The sequence below is a fragment of the Pochonia chlamydosporia genome, chromosome 1 (assembly GCF_001653235.2).
Source record: "Pochonia chlamydosporia 170 chromosome 1, whole genome shotgun sequence".
Classification (NCBI taxonomy): Eukaryota; Fungi; Ascomycota; class Sordariomycetes; order Hypocreales; family Clavicipitaceae; genus Pochonia; species Pochonia chlamydosporia.
The window spans coordinates 3860395-3880592 of record NC_035790.1 but is presented as its reverse complement, the minus strand read 5'-3'; the positions used below and the strand labels follow the sequence as shown (position 1 = coordinate 3880592).

General features: G+C 50.9%; 7 protein-coding genes across 7 annotated transcripts; 3 read left to right on the top strand and 4 right to left on the bottom strand.

Moving 5' to 3' along the window:
• Positions 1-1440: 1440 nt before the first annotated feature.
• VFPPC_12954 (alanine--glyoxylate aminotransferase) lies at positions 1441-2833 on the bottom strand (the record flags this gene model as incomplete). The annotated part of the gene is made up of 4 exons (XM_018290731.1): positions 1441-1521; positions 1596-1954; positions 2012-2637; positions 2745-2833. The coding sequence occupies 4 exons, from the start codon at positions 2831-2833 to the stop codon at positions 1441-1443; spliced, it is 1155 nt and encodes a 384-aa protein (XP_018149310.1).
• A 1083-nt stretch (positions 2834-3916) lies between these two features.
• On the bottom strand, positions 3917-6461 carry VFPPC_00994 (protein methyltransferase RmtC; the record flags this gene model as incomplete). Its single annotated transcript, XM_018280905.1, has 4 exons — positions 3917-4096; positions 4154-5601; positions 5661-6270; positions 6324-6461. 4 exons carry the CDS (start codon positions 6459-6461, stop codon positions 3917-3919), a joined length of 2376 nt encoding a protein of 791 aa, XP_018149309.1.
• Positions 6462-7035: 574 nt separating this feature from the next.
• On the top strand, positions 7036-9597 carry VFPPC_00993 (pre-mRNA splicing factor ATP-dependent RNA helicase PRP43; the record flags this gene model as incomplete). Its single annotated transcript, XM_018280904.1, has 3 exons — positions 7036-7355; positions 7433-9296; positions 9481-9597. 3 exons carry the CDS (start codon positions 7036-7038, stop codon positions 9595-9597), a joined length of 2301 nt encoding a protein of 766 aa, XP_018149308.1.
• A 4058-nt stretch (positions 9598-13655) lies between these two features.
• VFPPC_00992 (hypothetical protein) lies at positions 13656-14154 on the top strand (the record flags this gene model as incomplete). Its single annotated transcript, XM_018280903.2, has 2 exons — positions 13656-13754; positions 13828-14154. 2 exons carry the CDS (start codon positions 13656-13658, stop codon positions 14152-14154), a joined length of 426 nt encoding a protein of 141 aa, XP_018149307.2.
• Positions 14155-15365: 1211 nt separating this feature from the next.
• On the top strand, positions 15366-15593 carry VFPPC_00991 (hypothetical protein; the record flags this gene model as incomplete). Its single annotated transcript, XM_018280902.1, has 1 exon — positions 15366-15593. One exon carries the CDS (start codon positions 15366-15368, stop codon positions 15591-15593), a length of 228 nt encoding a protein of 75 aa, XP_018149306.1.
• A 1150-nt stretch (positions 15594-16743) lies between these two features.
• On the bottom strand, positions 16744-18423 carry VFPPC_00990 (hypothetical protein; the record flags this gene model as incomplete). The annotated part of the gene is made up of 3 exons (XM_018280901.1): positions 16744-17670; positions 17733-18006; positions 18086-18423. The coding sequence occupies 3 exons, from the start codon at positions 18421-18423 to the stop codon at positions 16744-16746; spliced, it is 1539 nt and encodes a 512-aa protein (XP_018149305.1).
• A 1500-nt stretch (positions 18424-19923) lies between these two features.
• On the bottom strand, positions 19924-20118 carry VFPPC_15270 (hypothetical protein; the record flags this gene model as incomplete). The annotated part of the gene is made up of 1 exon (XM_018293023.1): positions 19924-20118. The coding sequence occupies one exon, from the start codon at positions 20116-20118 to the stop codon at positions 19924-19926; it is 195 nt and encodes a 64-aa protein (XP_018149304.1).
• Between the last annotated feature and the right edge of the window lie 80 nt (positions 20119-20198).

Genomic DNA, 20198 nt, shown 5'->3' with positions numbered 1-20198 from the left:
GTACTGGGGCCACTTGACAGCACCTGAGGCATTGGAACGGACTCACTCACCTCTGGACTGGCTGGCTGACCTTTGGGCACTTGCCTGTCTACTTTAATTAGTGCATAAAGGTAGCCTGCAGCACTCTGGTATGGTGGATCAATGTCTGGTAGCGGGTGCGTGTTTGGAACAGCGGTCGCCAGGCTACAACAGCATCAAATTCATTGAAATGCCAAAACTTCAACAGTGGTCAAGTGGAGACTTTTCGTTTGATCAACTGCTGCTACATATCCACTGTGCTGTATTCAATGTTGTATCACCACAGCACTCACCTGCCAGAGCAGAAGCCCAAGCAAGACCACCCTCCGCCGCTCCAGGCAACCGGAGTGGTCCATACTTTATCTGGTTGCTGCAGCCCAGGCGATGCCCAGCTGCTGTCTAAGCCCAGTGCCCGGCCAGCATCGAAAGCTCCGACAGGTGGGGTCAAGGCATGGAGCTTTGAAACGGCAGCCGCGTCTTGCACAAACTCCGGCATCATCATTTCAGTATCTACGCATCTAGGCGTGCGACGGGGTGCAAATTATCCACCTGGCTGGCTCTGATATTCGTCCATTTTTATCAGTATGACGTCCACTACGAGACGCACAATATCCGAGTCAGGACGACTGCGCAATTACTCCCCTCCGCGATTTAGAGCTTTTGTCAGCATCTCGATCTCCCCTCTTTCTGCCCCTCCTCGGCTGCCTCTTGTGGTTGAGTCGCGTCCACCAGAGCTCAAAATGTGGCGCAACCAAGACCGGGAGGGGCGGGCAAGCAGTGGCTGGCCTACCACCAGACCGGTTGGCCTTGGTAGCTGGTACTATGCCAGACATCTGTTGCGCTCCAACAACGACGTGGGTCCATAGGAGACTGCGTCATTCACCACGCAATGGCCTATGACGCTGTCCAAGACATGTACTCGGTACTTTCGATTCGCAGGGTTTCCAATTGTTTTGCCATTTCCCGCTCCTTCCTGCAAAGTCGTCACACCATGTACTGTGATATCCATGCTTATTCGCTCAGCCTAAACTTGCAATCTCCCTGCAATATCCGAAGCCCAATGTCAAACACCAAATATGTGGTGTGAATGTTTGACATGAGCAAAGTATTGTTGGTACGGGCCCCGAGCCCATCCTCTCACCATGTCACCAACATGATGTTGTCACTCGCGCGGATGTGAAGTCTGCACCACACGCATGAATCACCATTGAAGAGCTCTCAACAGCCTTGATCAGGGCAATCTGATCCATGATGCTCATGACATTCGTGCCTCTGGGTATTGTGCTTCTTGTTGAGGATCAAATATCTGGATATATTCGCTCAAATACGTCTTCTACAAGCATTCCTACTCTATCCCTAGAGCCTCGTTCTAATTTGATTCAAAACCGATTCTTTCTTAGCGTACACCGCCCAGGATTGCCGTCACGCTTTGTAGCCCGACTCAGCAAGAGAGGCCCGCAGAGCCTCGATGGCATTGTCGACATCCTTTCGGTTAGGGTCCATCTAAAACAAAGTCAAATTAGCACTACGCTCCGCTAGAAAGCATTTCTCGTATGCCGGTATGAAGGGAAACTCACAGCTGAGGGTCCCATGTGTCCAAATCGAATGTACTTGGTGCCAATCTCCTTGTGCAAGCCGCCAGCAAAGATGATGCCCTTGTTCAACAGCTTGGGCAGGACGTCGGGGATGCTGACAGCGTCAGGCAGATAGATGGCAGTCATGGCATGAGCCTGGTCCTCGGGCTTTCCGGCGACGACCTTCAGGCCGAGATCAGCAACAGCCTTCTTGACCTTGTTGGAGACTTCTATGTGTCTCTGGAAACGCTCAGACAGGGGACGGGCCAAAATCTGGCTAACGGCAGTGTTCAGGGCGTGGATGAGCTGAGGTGACGGGGTGGAGAAGTATGAGGGCTTCTTGGCCTCGTAGTTTTGCATAACTATCGCCAATGGTTAGATAAACCGACAAACGGGATTTCGAGTTTGTTTGTGCTTACTGGGAATCCATCTCTTCATGGAAGCAAAGTAGGTGGCAGGCTCGGTCTTGCGGTTCTTGACAACGTCGATAGCGCGGCCGCTGAACATGGAAATGGACAATCCAGTAGGGCAGCCGATAGCCTTCTGACCGGCAGTAACAACACCATCCAGACCCCACTCATCGAACTTGATCTCCTCGCAGGCAACACTGCAGACACCGTCGGCGATGATGAGCGTATCAGGCGAGACACGCTTCACAACATCGGTAAGAGACTTGAGGTCGAACAAAACACCAGTCGAGGTATCCACGTGGGTGGCAGTAATGATCTTGTACTTCTTCTCCTTGAGAGCCTTCTCAATCTCGTCAGGCTGAGGTCGGCTGCCGACAGGTCCGGTAATCTTGGTGACATTGGCGCCATAGGCAGTAAGGCAGTCGGCGAATCCGTCTCCGAAGTAACCAGTGCTCAGGACGAGAGCATTTTCACCAGGCTCAACCAAATTGACAGCTACCATGTCCCAACCCAGGGTGCCAGAGCCATTGATAACAAAGGGCTGCGAAGCCGGGTTGGTGGTCTGGAAGAGCTTCCTCAGCATGGCGAGGGTGTCGCCAAAGGTGGCAACGAAGCCAGGACCAACGTGAGACTCACTGTTGTGTCGTAATTGCGAAACCGTCAGTATCTGTATACCAAATTCCCTGCTGCGATAATCTGGTCCTCCCCAATGGGGCAACGCAGTTCATTGCGCATGACGTACCTGTAGTGAGCCATGGACTGGAGGACGGCATCATCGAACTCGATGGGCCCGGGAATCATCAAAGCAGGGTGAGCAGCCTGAGAAGACATGTTGGCGAATTGCAGACGGTGGCAAGTATTCGGTGTAAATTGCGAATTGGTTCCTCGTCTGGTTGAAATTTGCAGCGATGCTCGAGGATGTAGATGTAAAGAAGTAGAATATGTCCTCGGACCGAACGTTGTGCTGGATATGGATCTAGAGCTTGCGCCGGAGATGGATCTGGTTGAAGAAATGGAGGGGTAATAGAGGCTTTGGCGGGGCACAGCTAATAAAGTCCAAGTCCCCTCAATGGAAGCTCCAGCTCTTAATAATGGAAGACGCATGCCGCCGAGTGCCCGTGGTTGTGAAGTCCCCCACATAAATCCTTCCGTCTTGCTTTTCTTGCTCTGCAATTCTGCAAGTTGGGAAACGAATTCTGGACCAATTGCACTCGGAAGAGCAAGTATCTGCCAATCAAGACTCTATAAAGAGTGAAGAGGGTGCCCAAAGTCCTCCGTCAACGGAACTGGGAGAAGAAAGCGAGGCAGCCAGACTTTCGTCGGTGGTGCGTCGGTAACGCTGCCGGTACCGGGCCAACCACAGCGCTGGCGGCCGCCGTTTTCCGCCTGAAGCGGCAGATGGGCCATGTGAAGGATGGGCACCCGGCGTTTTCCGGGCCAGCATCTATGACTTTATGGAAACGGTCTGGTGTTGCCCTGTTCTTTCTCTGGATTGGTCTGGTCTAGCTGGAGTGCAGGTTTTTGGCAACGGAATGGCATTGACGCCTTGTGCGTGCGGGAGTGTAGTATGCTTCCCGAGTTAATCCCATGTATTCGGAATCGCTGCCGTAGTCTGACAAGGCTTTATGGGCACATGCAGCTGCACACCAAAATACTTCAACCGCCAGTAATGTTGTATCCTACATAGGTCCGACACGTATCCTAATGTCAAGTTATGCCATGTTAACCAGTCACTTGAAACCGGCTATCATGCACCAGCACAATCTACACCTCTATCAACTACCACCAACGGCACTCAACCATATGGCCAAGAAACAAGCTTTTATTACACCCCAAAACCACACAGCTATATTTGATACTCCATCCGCTTAGTTCAACCACCATCGTCACCATCTCTCCACCACATCTGGGTATCTACATCAGACACGCAACTTTGCGGCTGCTACAAAGCCCTGAAGATCCAACTTTGATTCGTGACGACTGCCCAACCCACGTCCACGCCTCCACCAACCACTCATACCACACCTTTGTATCATCCGTCTGTCGCCACATACTCACCTCGAGTTCCGTATCGGCCGGGAACGAAATCGGCTCCTACACAAGTCAGAAATTAAAACTACTAGTACCAAACAGCAAAAGAGAGAGACGCACCTTGAACGGGAAAAAGATGGGGAACCACGAAATCATATCCTTGCTCTTCTGATCAATCCTCTCAGGGTGCGTGCTGATTTCAACCTTTTCACCCTCGTGCCCATTGAGCCTTGATTCGTACAGCGTAGACTCGAAATAACCTGCCAGGCCGTGGGTGACGCCCTGCGAGCGACACACAAACGTAACGTGACAGTACCGCGAGTTATGATCATTTGCGCCTGCCGCTCCGGCCATGCTGCCTCCGCCGCCGCCCATAATGCCACCGGAGCGTCGGGCCTCGACGTTTGCAAGCGTGGATTCTGGGATGGGGTGTGAGAATTCCCAGGCTTGTTGGAATCGTGGGCGTCCGGGGACCTTTTGGCAGACAAAGTCTAGGGCGTAGAGTCTGACAACCCAGGGTGTGTTGAAGGCCGTAGACTCTGTGGCCGAGCGGGCTAGGATGTCTCCGTACACTTTCGGGGTAGATATGGGACTCATGTGGGCTGTGTACGAGTGCGGGATGGAGATACCATGCGGTTTGGCGATGACGTGCTGGATGCCGTCTAGACATTCTGGGGAGAGTTCGTTGTCGCCAAAAGAGCCGAGTAGTTCCGAGATGAGAATGTCGACCTTGCCGTGGACGGGGCCATCTGGGGATTGAGATACAACAGGACCTTTCCAGGCTCGCATGTCAGTCTTGACGACATTGACTCTTCCGCCCCAGAGCGTCTGGTTCTGGCGTAGGAGGTAAACGTAGGCGTTGGGGTTCTTTTCCACCGCCCAGACTTCCACTTCCACGCCTGTATATTCTGCTGCCTTCAAGGCACGTGTAACCAATGGTCCTCGTCCCGATCCGGCGACGGCGATGACTACGACGCCGCCTTCTTTGGAGGTAGGTAGGTCGAGTTCTTTCCATTCTGATAGTGCTTCAATGACGGCAGCTTCGTACTGGTCGTATTTTACGGGATCTCCTTCAAATACTTCGTACGTTGCAGACTCAAGGTTATCCGACAGAGGTTGAAGGGGAGACTGCAGCCAATCCTGGAAACTGGTCAAAGTTGGCGATTCCAGGGCTGTGAAAGGAGGCTGTTGTGACTCCAGCCACTGCAAGTATGCCATGTGCGCATCGACACCAGGGCGACTATTCTGGCTTGGTGACATGTTGGCAGCATCACTTAGAGTAGGGAAGTCGTCGTCGGTTAGCCCCTGTCGATTAGCCACTGACAGTATAGACGGATCGTCGGCCTTGAAGCCTGCGGCGTCAGGACCGACATCGCACAGTAGAAACCACGGTACAACCTTGAGCCTCATGTAGCTAAAGATCATGTCTTGGTGGTGCTTTGAGAGCGACGGAAAGCCGCTCTTGTTCTTCTGGAAGACCTCTGGGCCAATGGTCAGATAATGCAGAGGCTCGGCAAACCACCTTGTCTGCAAATCCTTTTCGGGCATCACTCGGGGTATTTGAAGAGCTAAACGTGCATCATTAGAATACATCATACAATCCCATAAACATCAATGCCAAACGTACCAACATATAGTCGCAAGTTGTAATTACAGACAGATCGAACATGGTGCCAAGAAGCCCACGCAGCAAACAGATCAATCTCCTTGCTCGCAGACTCCTGGGCCGTCTTCTCTGGCTGAAGTACAGCCAACGTTTCAACCTCATTAATACCAGGCTCTCGATACATCGGTATGTGAATCAGAACCGTCAACGCAGCACCAATCGTGAGCGCTTCCTGCACAGCACGAGAATACTGCGCCAAAGCCTGGTTGCCGCCATTCTGAGACGCATCGCGGGACGGTCCAGCAATGATGATGCTCCTCACGCCACAGAAGTTGGCGTAATTCACTTCCAGGTTCAAAACCTGGCGTGAGATGCTAGCAATCAGGGGATTGGTCGAGCACAGGTCTATCCACGGGCTAATGTAAGCCGTATACGTGTTGACAGCAGCCGAAGGGACCAAGCCAGTGTCGTCTGGCGTCAGAGGTGGGATAATGGGATCTGCTCTCGACCCTGTCTCCGTGCTCGTAGATGTTTCGTTGTTCTCCGCCAGTAGCTCCAGATGATCGGAGACCAGCTTGAATACCCTGGATTTGAAGTGGCCATTCGTGACTGGCGTCGTAGTGAAATTGATCTTTTGCACAGTCAGGTAAGGATCACAGTTGCGGTATCGCCATCTGCACTTACACCTTGATTGAGCAGATAGCCATACTGCAAGTCCGTCAAAGGTACATCTCTTTTAGAACTGTGCTGGCCAATATGGAAAGGCGGCCTTTGGGCCGCGAAAGAGTCCGACATTGTCATATTGCCCGTTCCTGATGCCATCTTGATGAACAGCTCAGCCTCGAGCTGGATGTCGCGCCGCAATTAATTAGGCCGCTGGCTTACCCACAGTCAGGACTCTTGACCTTTCGTCCTTGGGCCCAGTTGACCTGGAGGAACGCCCGAATAGGGTTTGTTGGCCTCTGTTCGCGATATGCAGGAGCAATATGCGGCTGGGGTGTTGCTCGGGTGAGGGAACATAGCAGCATGCCACTTTTTTGCATGAACCTCTGCAGTTGCACACAGTGTGCGCCGCACGTCCATCTCAAAAAACGAAACTGACCATGAAAGACTTTTACTATTTTTAGAGTAGATTTCAAGCATACGGCTCCCCTTTATAGTTAAATGGTTTATTCAGGAGCATTATTTTGCAATGCCTATGAGCAGCAGATTTGAAAAGCCATTCTTTAAATCACACCACTACAGTGCAAACCGGCTCACTCTCCGTTATGCACTGTATGCCCAGGGTCCTTATCGATAAGCCTCCATTGTCCCGCCAAAATTTTCTGAATCTCGAGCATCACTGTTGATGTCCTCAGCCTTGCCGCTCCACAGACACCAAACATTACTTACCAAAATGTCCGATTCCAGCGATCCCAGGGTCAGTAAGCGAGCCAGTGCGGACGCAGATGACGCATCTAGGAAGAAGTCTAAAAAGGGCGACCGCGAGGAAAAGTACAACCCGTACCTCGCCCACATGCACCAGGACAGCAACGGATATGGCGACGAGGCATCGCCAGACTCGATTCTGGCAGGCATGAAACGCCGCCAAACCACCGCTGCTCAGGCTGCCAAGGCTGAGGATTCTGCTATTAATCCATTTACCGGTAAATCACACTCTCAGCAATACTTCAGGATCCTGGAAACCCGCCGCGACTTGCCCGTTCACAAGCAAAGGTACGCATTCCACTCTTGAGAACTGGTTCATTGAATTTCTCTTCTCTGTTCTTTATGAGGTTCTAACCTTTGCACAGGCAAGAATTCCTCGAAAAGTATCATTCGACTCAGATCCTCGTGTTTGTCGGTGAAACTGGTTCCGGTAAAACGACTCAGATCCCCCAGTATGTCGTGTACGACGAGTTACCCAAGGTCACTGGCAAGCTCATTGCCTGTACACAACCCCGTCGAGTGGCCGCCACATCCGTCGCGCAGCGTGTTGCCGATGAAATGGACGTCACTCTCGGCGAGGAGGTTGGTTACAGCGTCCGTTTTGACGACTGCTCGAGTTCCAAGACGATGCTCAAGTACATGACGGACGGTATGCTTCTACGTGAGGCCATGCACGACCACGACATGTCCCGCTATAGTTGCATTATTCTTGACGAGGCTCACGAACGTACCCTTGCCACTGATATTCTCATGGCACTGTTGAAACAAATTGCCAGTCGACGACCGGATTTGAAGATCATTGTCATGTCTGCTACGCTTGATGCTCAAAAGTTCCAAAAATACTTCAATAATGCACCGCTGCTGGCCGTCCCCGGTAGAACGCATCCTGTCGAGATTTTTTATACTCCCGAACCGGAGAGGGATTATGTCGAGGCTGCCATTCGAACAGTCTTGCAGATCCATGCATCGGAGGGCGATGGTGATATCTTGCTCTTCTTGACGGGCGAAGACGAAATCGAGGATGCCTGTCGCAAAATCAACTTGGAAGCCGACGAGTTACAAAGGGAAGTGGACGCCGGACCTCTTGTCGTATACCCATTGTACGGTACTCTGCCTCCTCATCAGCAACAGAGGATCTTTGATAAGGCACCAGCTCCTCTCATAAAAGGTGGACGCCCCGGTCGCAAGGTCATTGTGTCTACCAACATTGCCGAAACCTCCTTGACCATCGATGGTATTGTCTATGTCGTGGACCCCGGCTTCAGCAAGCAAAAGATTTACAACCCCCGTATCAGAGTTGAGTCTCTGCTCGTATCACCCATTTCAAAAGCCTCAGCCCAACAACGTGCCGGTCGTGCTGGTCGTACCAAGCCTGGAAAATGCTTCAGGCTGTACACAGAGAAGGCGTTTAAGAAGGAGCTCATTCAGCAGACATATCCCGAAATTTTACGATCCAACCTTGCAAATACGGTTCTAGAGCTGAAGAAACTCGGCGTGGAAGATTTGGTTCACTTTGATCTCATGGACCCGCCTGCTCCAGAGACAATGATGAGAGCCCTCGAGGAACTCAACTACCTCGCATGCCTTGATGACGACGGAGAACTCACAACCCTGGGCAGTCTGGCATCCGAATTCCCCTTGGATCCGTCACTGGCTGTCATGTTGATTTCATCGCCCGAGTTCTACTGCTCCAACGAGATTCTCAGCATCACCTCACTTTTGTCCGTCCCTCAAATTTTCGTCCGGCCAGCAAACAACCGCAAGCGCGCAGACGAAATGAAGGCGCACTTTAGCCACCCGGACGGTGATCACTTAACCCTGCTCAACGCCTACCACGCCTTCAAAGGCCAAGCTACCTCAGACGGCGCCAAGCAATGGTGCCACGAGCACTTCCTCTCCTTCCGCCACTTGTCAAGTGCAGACAGCGTCCGCGCCCAGCTCAAGCGGATTATGGAAACGCACGGGCTGGAACTCGTCTCCACGCCATTCGAGGACAAGAACTACTACAACAATATCCGGAGGGCGCTATTGTCCGGCTTCTTCATGCAGGTTGCTATGAAAGAGAGCTCAGGCAAACTCTATCGCACCGTGAAGGACGACCAGGCCGTCCTGATCCATCCGTCTACAGTCCTGCGCACCGAATTCGACTGGGTGCTCTATAACGAGTTTGTCCTCACGTCGAAGCAATACATTCGTACGTGTACGGGCATTCGACCAGAATGGTTACTCGTAAGTGATGATCTTTCCCGTAGACTTTCGCACCCTCTTCTTGAGCGACAACGCACTCCATGCTCTGTTGGTTTGGTTTCTTTCATGTTGCCTCTTTTCTCTTTTTTCGTATCCCCAAGTCCCCCCACCCATAAGAAATTAAAATCCCCATTTTCGATTGTAATACTTACCTATTTTGCGACAGGAAATCGCCCCCGTTTACTACGACCTTGACACGTTTGAGCAAGGTGACGTCAAGAGGTCGCTCGCCAGAGCTGCCGAGAGGAAGCGGAGAAAGGAGGCTATGAAAGCTGGACGGTGATCACGCGACGTGGTTCTCATACAACCCATTCTTATTGTTTTGCGGCCCAATCCGCCTTTTGATATGACGATACAGAAGAAGCGAGGTGTTTGCTCAGGCTGGACTGGTAGATGCAAAGCGACGCCCGGTTTTTGCGGAGGACCCTGTAAAAACTGGGGAACATGACATTATGCAAAATTGCGACAGGACAAGACCTTATTCAGGAGAGCAGAAAACCCTGTCTGTTTTTGAAAGAGATGTTTCATCTAGCGAACGATTACTCGTCGGTCTTAGAAATTGGGGAGGGGTGCTTTGATAGCATGATGCATCATCAGGTGGGAGGAAGACGATGCTATCCGGCACGTTGAGTGAAGCATGTACATAAAGCGAATGCCTGCGCCAAGGTTGTAGAAATAGAGTCTTGAGAGAAACATATGCACTTCGTTCTTGCATCAACAGCAATCAGAAGCCACTCACATCATAGAAGCGCGTGATGCCAGCCGTTGGTGATTGTTTGTTGTTAGCTTACTGTGTCATACAGGGATGTGTCTGCCCAAGGGTCGAACGGGCCGGATCGAACCGTATGTAATGTCATGTAAGAGATAGTTCAGCTCACGTTGCTGTGTAGCTCGAGCTATTGGGCAGGCATTGTAGTCACACAGCAGCGGCAGTAGGTATTTTGGCTTATTCCGGGTGGAATGCGTGAGGGTGGCGTGCAGAGGCGGCGGTTGAGTTGTAAATCATTGACCATCGCAACGCATCACACTGCATTGTGTAATTATTCGCCCTTCCCAACATCCGGGCACCTGGAGATGCATTTGTCATCCCTGTGTAGCCGCGTGCATCGTGTTGGCTTGCTTTGCCACGGGGGATTCGCCATGTCCAATCTGCCAGGGTTGGGTAATGTATGATATGTACTCCGTCATCCGTAGATATGTATGAAAGGCGGCAGGCTGCACATACTCCGCGGTACTCCTGTGGTACGCCGTAGATTAGATGCCCAACGTTACAATCTGCGCCACAGGCCAATGCTGCAACAGGACTCGATTGCCCTGTCAGAAGCGTGGTCCATGGCGATATGACGGAAGCTTCTGAGCAACTCACTCCATCACGTTGATATAGTAGTGGGATTCCTGCTCTGCGTAAGAACCACGAACACGAGCTGTTTGGCTGACTCCTGACATACATCATGTGTGGTGTACAACACGGCCAGCCTTTCGAAAACGCCAAAGACGAGTAGTTTCGAAGAAACGAGACACACTAATCAACGGGACGGCTCGTCTCCCGGAACTAGCTTCCGTGGGACGACCACAGATGAGGAGGGTGGAGCCTCATGTCTAGTGATACCCCCAAGCACAATGTCGACGAACTTCGCGGACGTTTCGCCGCCGTTGATGGGGAAAGTCGTCCGGCCAATCTATGCCCGCGGACTATGTCGGTCGCACAAAGCACAGCGCAGGGCAGCATTTCTAACAACGACAACATGTTCGGCTGGCTGAGACATGGGGCAGAAAGAGCGTTATCAGACTGGCTAGGTGTTCTCCAAGCGCCGTAATATGAGATTGTGCGAGGTAGTCTAGCTTGTGATCGCAGAATCATCCCTAATGTGGCGGGCGCATTAGCAATTGGTTAATAAGTAATGGGAGGCACCCTGCACAAGCATGTGATGTATTGATGGAAGCCAAAATCAAAAAATCAGAACAAGAGAAAGTTTGGCATGGAGAAAATGGCCCAGCAGCCAGTTCACTTCACTGACCAACAGACCTGCTGGTTTCTCGATGGCTCATTAGCTGATATCGGCTCCAAAAACCAAAAACCGAAGTCTGATTTAGTTTTGTCAAATGCGAATAGCATATGGACTCCATCACCCAATATCGCTGCCCACAGTGTCCATGCAGCTTCACATAGAATGTATGATGACCCAGGCTCGCCTCGTTTTGCAAGGTGAGGAAAACAATGTAGCAAAACATGGCGTGGGGTGAGGAAACATGCTTTTGATTGCATCACCGACAAGGGGTTATGGTCGCATCCGAGATGCATGCCTGTGGAAAACTGTACGGAGCAGCCTGTCGTGGGTGGTGGTTTGAAATTTTGTCCACATACTCAACACACTTTGCGACCAAGGTGCTAGAAAGCTGGGCGAGCTTGGTGATTTGCGCAATTCCTGCTTTCGTGATTGAATCTGGTTTAACTGCTCCAGTTTGGTTTGCTGTGTCCGGCTGGGATAGATTAGCCGGATGGGAGCTGTTGCAGGTTCCTCAGCGTTGGCATGGTTGTTCTGCAGAGAACAGTTGAGCAAATCGACCTATGGGACGCGTCCCAGGAACACAAGCCTGGATACTCGTTTGTCGATGGCTGATGTTGTCAGACAACCCTTGCTGCACGAGAAGATCATTGGCAGCATTTAATAAACTTCTGCGTGCAAGGGCACCATCACCATCTCACTGTTTGTGTCTCGGGCCCTGGCTTATCTGCCATTTGCTTTCCCCCCGGCGTGGCTGCATGGATGGACCTGGACATCTGAGCATCGCACCCCTTGTCCAGCCTGCAGGGCATTTGGCCACATGTCTGGCTGGACCTTTTTTTCTCAATGCCAGTGTGCATCAGATAGGCGTCAAAGAACCAAAACCAGTCGAGGTCTGGATCATTGATACTTGGGACTTCCAGCGACATGCAGAAATGGATCAGTGAGTATGCCTTGACAACCACCACTTGTCACCGTGGTGTGCGTCAATCGTTGGCCCCCATGCCGTAAAACAGCACCAAGGACGCATCTAGCAAAACATGTTTGTCGGACAATTGTTCCTGCCATGCCTAGATGTGTGTTGGTTTCTCTTCAAGACATCGGCCCGGATCTTCCGGTTGCGGAGGAGGAAATTGTGTAGAATCGAGTGTGTTTCCGCCATCGCAAAACATGGCCCTGGTGTTCCAAGCGTTATAAGTTTGATTCCGTGGTTATTTCCGTTTCCATGCCAAGTTGATGTCATGTTCGACGTCTGGACATCACATCCTGCTATTGAGTCTTCTTCCAGGTCTCGCACACGGTGTGTACACAGGCTCTCATGGACCGTTTGACGAAATTGGAGTCTGAACAATCTGACCGCCCATCATGATACGCAGCATGCAGTGAGGAAAGGAGGTGGTGTGGTACTGTTAGGCTAGTTCATTGATAAATCACCAGCAAGACCCGCTTTCTTTCGTTATCCCATCCCTGTACAAAATATCAGTGGCTGGAACAATAAGGATAAAATAAAACAGAAACGCACAAAAAACTACGGAAGGTTTTGTTCCTCGTCGTGGGTGTACAGAGCGTAACTGTGTCCAATGGCTTCTCTACGAGGATGAAGATGTCAGCTTCAAGCGCAAAGTGTGTCGATTCAGCCCTCAAGAGGAAGACAACCCACCATGATCACAATATGTAGTACCACATACCAACGTACATATTTTATTGTACGCCTCCGTTTCGGCCTAGCTCTTCAAGCCCACGATGAATTTGGTAGGGGCTGTATGTCTTGTCTTCATGGCCTGCATCATTCTGGCAAGGACCCTGGTTCAAAAACACCCTTTTGAGCTTCTCTTACGCAAAAATGCAAAGTAGGGAGTACAAACCATGCACATTGGCGGCGTAGGTGCTGGTCCATGTTGAGCAGACCCATTCGCAATGAGTCCATCAGCACGTCCGGGCCATTTCCCAAACCCAACGTGCCATTGGGAGACATCTCATCCTCCATTCCCGGCGATTAAGCTTTGAATACCAGCCTTTCTGGTTAGCTTAAAACGTGGTCCACGGAAACAACCGCATGTAAAACGCTTGAGAATGCCGAGAACACGCCCCTAGGTCCATGTCACACCCAAGTAAGAAGTATCGAGAAGGACCTCCTCGAGTATATAAAGTCTGCCTCTGCTTCATCCGCAAAGTCCCCGACTCCATTGATAAACAAGAAATCATTCAACCTTGTCAGCTTCATCATCCCCTCAATACCAGTCTTGTCTTTCGACACGCTGAGAAACCTTGATCAACAAGCTTCCTTCTTATCCATCCACACTCGTCATCGCCATTATTTGGCTTCAGCAACAACATGTCTGGCGGCTTTTATAAGTATCATTGCAAGTATTTTTACACCCACAACTGTCAGAACTGGGTTTGGGTAAATAATGCGCCATGTGCAACTTGTATGGTAAGTACCCATGAAAGGACTTGATGCCAATGCTTACCAGCCCACGATTCTTCATGCTAACCGAAATCGCCAGGCTGAAGGACGAGATGATGAAAAAGCCCCAGCTTCGGGTTGGATGATGTCCCGAGATATCGCCGTTCCGTGTGTTCAGAACGGCATCCTGCAATATACAATGATGGAACTTGTGGCTCCCACTGTTGCTGGAGAGCATTGGTCTCTCAGAGACAAGACTGCTCGATCTCATCCAGTTGCTTCGGTCACCAGCGCCATGGCTGGACCAGCTGGAACTATTTCCAGCGATCCTTGGACTATCAGAGACAAAACTACTCGACCACCTCCAGCCGTGCCGGTCACCAGCGCCATGCCGGAGGCATCTGGTCTGGTCTCCTCCGGGCAGTGAAAAAAAAAAAAGCAGAGTGAAACAGCCAGATGATTTCACACAGCCGCCAAATTTTGTCTGATTATCCCACTGAGCTCAGATGATTGGGAGGAGATGGATGCGAGATACCCAGCATCTGAGCATATCATTGCAGGCATTGCCGTCCCGATTGGATGGTCTCCTATCAGACTGCAGGATACTCCGGTAGAGTCGGCGTTACACCCTTGTAGGGCAAACCAGGACAAGTTGACGTGACGCGTGGTTTTCAGGAAGGCAGGATAAAACCAATGTAGTGTCCAATCTCCACCCGAGTCTTTTTGGGATAAGGCCAGACCAAAATTGCCGCCGGTCCTGGTAATATGCCAGGTAGACCAGCGTCGCATGGGATGGTAATGGTTCAATGCACAGGCTGACAGGCCAGGGAAAAAATTTGGGTTGGGAAATTTCCTCACGTCCAGGATCGCCCTTGCGTTTCCATTTCTTCGTTTTCTTCCAAATTGCCGTTATGGCTCATACTAGTAGCAGATAATTCTCGTTTAGGTAAAATAACTCAATAAATATGGATAATTTTCATCGTTCCTAATGTTTCGGCATGCCAATAATGATGACGCTTCTTCGGGAAACCAGCTTGACCGCCAAAGCAGAACATGTGCGTTGCATGTTGACGTGCTCGAAGTGGCTCCAGGTATTGCCTCGGCTGACGACAGACAGCACAGTTGCGTCTGCCACACAGACAATCTGGTATCCCTTGCCTCGTAAACCCGGTTTGATTAGACAAGATTCGTGGTGGGACTTGATAGCAAAGGTGAGGCTCGTTATGACCTGATGAACGGTTTTGCGGCTAGCGCTGGGAAAAGTGTCGTGCAATGTCGTTTTGAAGGTGGGTCTGATGCATGTGGAGCTTGGGCTTCCTGTTCTTTGGGGCGTCGGGAAGCAACCGAAGAACGTTGAAGTTCATGATGAAATCTGGTTTGAGACGGTGCATACAGCTGAAGGAGTTGGGTACAGAGGGTTTCGAGTTGCAGCTATTTTTGGTATAATGGCCGAAAGGCTCCGGATGAACTATCGACACAGTGTTAAACTGCCAGAAGAAAACCGGTCTTGAAAAATGCATCGTTGAATGGCCCCTCTGATCGATTGAGAGGTGAACTGGCCATGGCCAAGCACGAGCGGTTTGAATTTTTGAAACATTTTGAAGGTCGCGATCGTCAGCCCCACCAACAGAAGCCCCCATGCATGTTTTGGGAAGGAACATTCACGTCAGTTCGATCCTTGATGGAAGCCTTCCTGCCTTGGGGCGAAAGATTGACGGCGTCTTGCCTGCCCAACCACTCGCTCACACATTCAATGTTCGCATCGTGCATTGTCTGTCAATCGACCCAAGTCCGATGACCTGGTGCTCCTCCTGTCTCCTCATGCAACTGACAGGGCTAATCACATCCACGGATGGCTCCGTTTGACATCAAATAAGCGCAACTTCAGGAGAAACCAAGTTTGAATTGCATAATAAGTTGGTGTGAACAGAGGTGCGTACCAAAGCTACAGAGCTTCTGCACAGTGACCTTCCTGACCCAGTTAGGATCCAAACAGGGCGTGCATAAGGAGTGTGAAAACAAAGGAAACGAAGTGGCCATGAAGGTTCATGACACCACAGGCTGGCCCCAACTACCCCTGCTCGGGTTTTTCTCCAACGAAACGGAGAAGTACTTCGGAAGACGAACGCTCCAGACGTCGTTGAAAAGTCGGGTCCAGCTCTTGGCCTGCAGTCCAGAAAGAGTCAGAAGCTCTGTAGACCCATCAACATGAGGGAGGCGTTTTTAGGCAAGGTTCATGCCACGAGGGCGATGATGGCCCATCTGTTGATCTTGTGTAAGCCAGCTTGTTGCCCGACGGCTTCCAAGTTTGGTACGCCGTTCAACGAGAAATATGCATTGTCCGAAGCCGCCATCCGGCGGGACTCCCCGTCGTGCCCTGTGGGTCAAAACTCCAATATGTCCAGTTGGCAACATTTTGCGCCGCATGGTGAGGGTGAGTTAGTTGTTCCTTGTGGGTTGGCACGTCTCGAATTGAGTCTGAGAGTAGTGGAGGTTCCAGTTCGCCGACTATCGTGCATCTTACAAGAATATGATTGCTCTGGAACGGACCTACATGGGCTCACTCCCTTGACATGAACAACCGGAGATGCGAGCAAGAGCACACTTGTATATCAAGGTACCAATCGTCAACGTGGATCGAACAGGGCTAATTGGAATTGATAAGCATGAGACACCGTGCTTTCAATTCGCCTTGCGACTGGATAGTGCGGATAATGCAGAAATATCTGCTCCGCCGTTCGTCCCTGAATCACACTGGCAATTCCGTCAACTTCATGACGAACTACAGCAGTTGTCAGATGTCATCGAAGGTATCAGGGCAGTAACCAATCAACCACCATTATATTCATTGGCGAGTGCACGCCATGTAGAGAACCATGAAGCGCCTAAAAATGGTAACCCTGTCCCATTCGTCATCAAACATCATGCATCACAAGGAGACTCGATTAGCAGAGGTCCGAGCCAGACCGCTTCGATAACCTTGACACATTGAGAGAAGAATTTACACGGCTAAGAATTAGACCATTATTGCCGAAACCAACGCCGCGAGCGTTACAAACAATGCCATGGGAGCTCCGATCCGACCCGCCGAGCTGTCCTTGTCTCCGAGACCCAGGGGTAGGCCCTGCTCCCCAAAGGTCACATTTTGAGGTATGGTACTGTTGAGACAGTGGCCGTTCTCAACATCGAGGTGAGACAAGTCCTCAGGAACCTTGAAGAACATGTAGTTGTTCTGGGGGATGCCTTTGAAGCCCGAGGTATCATATGGAAACTTGTCGCCAGAATCTGTAGCGCTAGTGTTTCGCAGAAAGATGCACGCCACTTGTCCAGGATAGTCTTTGAACAGTTGTGGATAAGCCACCATGACATCGTGGTTACTTGTATCTGCCACCAGGACAAACTTGCGCTTGGGAAACGTCCGAAAGATCTTGTCCAGCAAGAACCGGCGAATATGCAGTGTTGCCGAGACATCTGAGAAGTTCAACGGCCTCGTATCAAATGATCCAAGAGGGTACGTCTTGTATATGAAGTCCATGTAGTTCCTCGTCGCCTGTTCCGGGGTGGTAGTCAGGTAGTGAAAGTGCATATTGCTAATAGACGCCGACCAATTGGCGTAGATACTCGGCATGTTCATCCACGGAGTAAATGGTCGAGCAAATGTATTCAGCAAGCCTTCCTTGGGTTGGTAAATCTTGGTCACACGCAAAATGTCATCAATGTCGGAAATTATGGTCAATCCAGTCGGGGGTACCAAGTACGCAGTGGCGTTTCCCGAGTCCGTCCCCTCGGTATAGACATTAAGTGTCTGGATTTTCGACGTTTCGTTGCCAGGTACCATGTGGTCTCCATTTGGGCCCGTCGTATTTTGAAGCGTCACGAACGAGTCAAAGTCTCCTTCAACAGTCGTATTATAAGGCATGTGAATCGTCTGCGCACCGCCTTTCTGCACATCATGATCATGTTAGCAGATTTTCCAGGCTTCGACGAAGTCAGGCTCCTCCTTACAGCATTGACAGCGCCTCCCGTCGCGTTCGATTGCACAGCAACGTTGTTCTTCAAGTTCATCGTCACCTTTCTATTTCCTTGTTGTACCACGAATATCGACTTGGTGACATTCCGGGCCTGCGCTTGCTCCGTGGCGTTCAAATCCTTGACACTCGTGCCGATCAAGAAGACGTTTGCGAGATCATCAATCTTGCTCTGTGACACATTAGGGATCTTGTACACGTTTCCGTGAATCCGGAGACTCCAGCCGTTATTGGTCCAATTGCCATACGAGCTAACAATGACCTCAATCAGTACGAAATATCCACATGATTCATGAATCACGATGGGCAACCTGTCAGCGTGGTACTCACGGCAAATTCAGGACCTGGGTAGGTAGAGCATCCAGCTCTGTGCTCGACACACCAAGTGACTTTTCCACCGCGGTACCCGTCGGAAAACCGTTTGGAAAATTGAGGATGCCCGATTCTACAAAGGAAGACACTTTGCTCTCGACATCGCTGGCCAAGCTACCCACGAAGCTCTTGATATCGTCGCCTAGTCCTCGTCTGTCCAGCGCCAGAGCGGCCGTCGGCGCCGGGGCTCGTTCCTGAACTACGTTCGCAACGGGTGTTGGTTCTGGAATCGGCGCTGGTGCGGGAACCGCCCATCCCAGCGCGCTGTACGCGACTACCAGAAGGATGGTTCTCATCGTTGATATGATGGCAAAATGTCTTGGCAGAGACCAGAGAATGGCATGTCCCGAGAAGGGGCAATTATACAAAATGCTGTGCTACGGCCTGGCTTAGTGCTGAAACCCCACATTTTCAACCCGGTGAGGCATCTTTGTTCTAGATCTCTGGCAACTAGGGCATCGTCTTGTTCCTGCAGTGCGGTGACATCATACTACAGGGGACACAAACTGGGCTGACAGACGCTGGCGCACGCCATGTTACTCGATTGGGCCTTCGGTCTGCCGCATTATCCGGGGGAACGGGCTGTTTCCATTTATTACGGGCAGAAATCAAGTTTTGGCACAATGTGCTTTAAATGGCGGGGACAATTGCGAAACAATCCGCAAGCCACCAACAACGTAAAATGGCCGAATCTAACTCTTGTTTTGCTGCTCAATTTGAAGCTTGCAGTTCTCTTGAGTCGTATGCCCATTCTGGGCGCAAAAGCTGTGCTGTGACGAAAGAATGGGCATCAACAGTGGGGTGCGAATTTACCCCGAGTCTTCAGATTATGACTTCGCTTTAGTACCCTTACCCAGTTGTCGGCAGCCCATAAGCATATGGGAGTAATCGCAAGCATTCGCGCAGCTTGGGCTCTTTGACAACTCTCCTGCTGCCAACAGTTAGCTTAGACTTCCAGCAAATGTAGTGCAGGTGGGTAGACTTATCCCCTCGCCGGTGGGGGGTTGTCTTCCTACCATTGCTGGCACGAAGACAACCAGGACTGCCTTATCCTTGTGCGGCCTGTCCTTGAAAACCAATCGGTTGAGTTCCAATTGTTCGCTACCCACCATCCATCTCTCATGCCAATGACTCCATCTCCCTCAGTTCCAGACAAGTACGAAACTTTGACTCCAACTCGAGATGGGTCCCAGAACTAAATTCAATAGGGTAATCGACGTCGAGAGAGCGGGGAGGGAGTCGGCACGTATTTAGACTCAAGTATTCCGGCGTGGTTCCGTAGCTTTCTTTGACTCGACCATAACGGACCGCAGCAAAGCAAGACTCAACAACCGATAAAGTCAACAAGCTCCTTCTGTATGTTGTTCGCTGCCAACGAGGACTAGTTTTTGTATCCTCTCCATCATGCGGTGTAAATGCGGGTAAGGAGGGCAATAACGCGCGGACAAAAGACATCCATAAAAACCACGCTTTCATCTCGATCCCTTCCTTTCGGAAGGCGAGCCGAGGAAATTGTTGAGTACCAGAAGATACCACAACGAGTGACTGGCGTCTTTCGTCATTGCTCACTAGTGTTTGCAATGGAAAGTTAATGCGCCTGGCCAAGCCTGATGTGATAACATCACACATCTTAGGTTTTACCCCAGATGTGGTCCCAAGTGCTCGTCAATAAAGATGTAGTCAAAATTGTAGGCAGGCGAATGCTTCTAGGTCGCATTTAGAGATCCGAGAGCATTTCAAGTCTGGTGGAAAGGTCCATCAGCGAAGCGTTTCTGTTTGTGTCCACGCACTCCTCGTTACACATGCACCGGGCAAGTGATTCCGACAAGGCAGTCCATTGATATGATAAGGGAAACGCAGCAGCTGATCGTATGTGCCCAGTGCCTGGCTCTACTCTTTCTGTCGACCTGTCTCGACCCGCAAACAGTGGTGCACGTCAGCAATGGCCATTTACCGACATGACTATGTTCTTTTGGTTTTTCTGACAGCATCTTCAGAACTGGCTATACTTGACCGACGTCCTAGTTCCAGTAGATAGGGCTGACGAGCGTCCTCGGACCAGAGGCTCTTA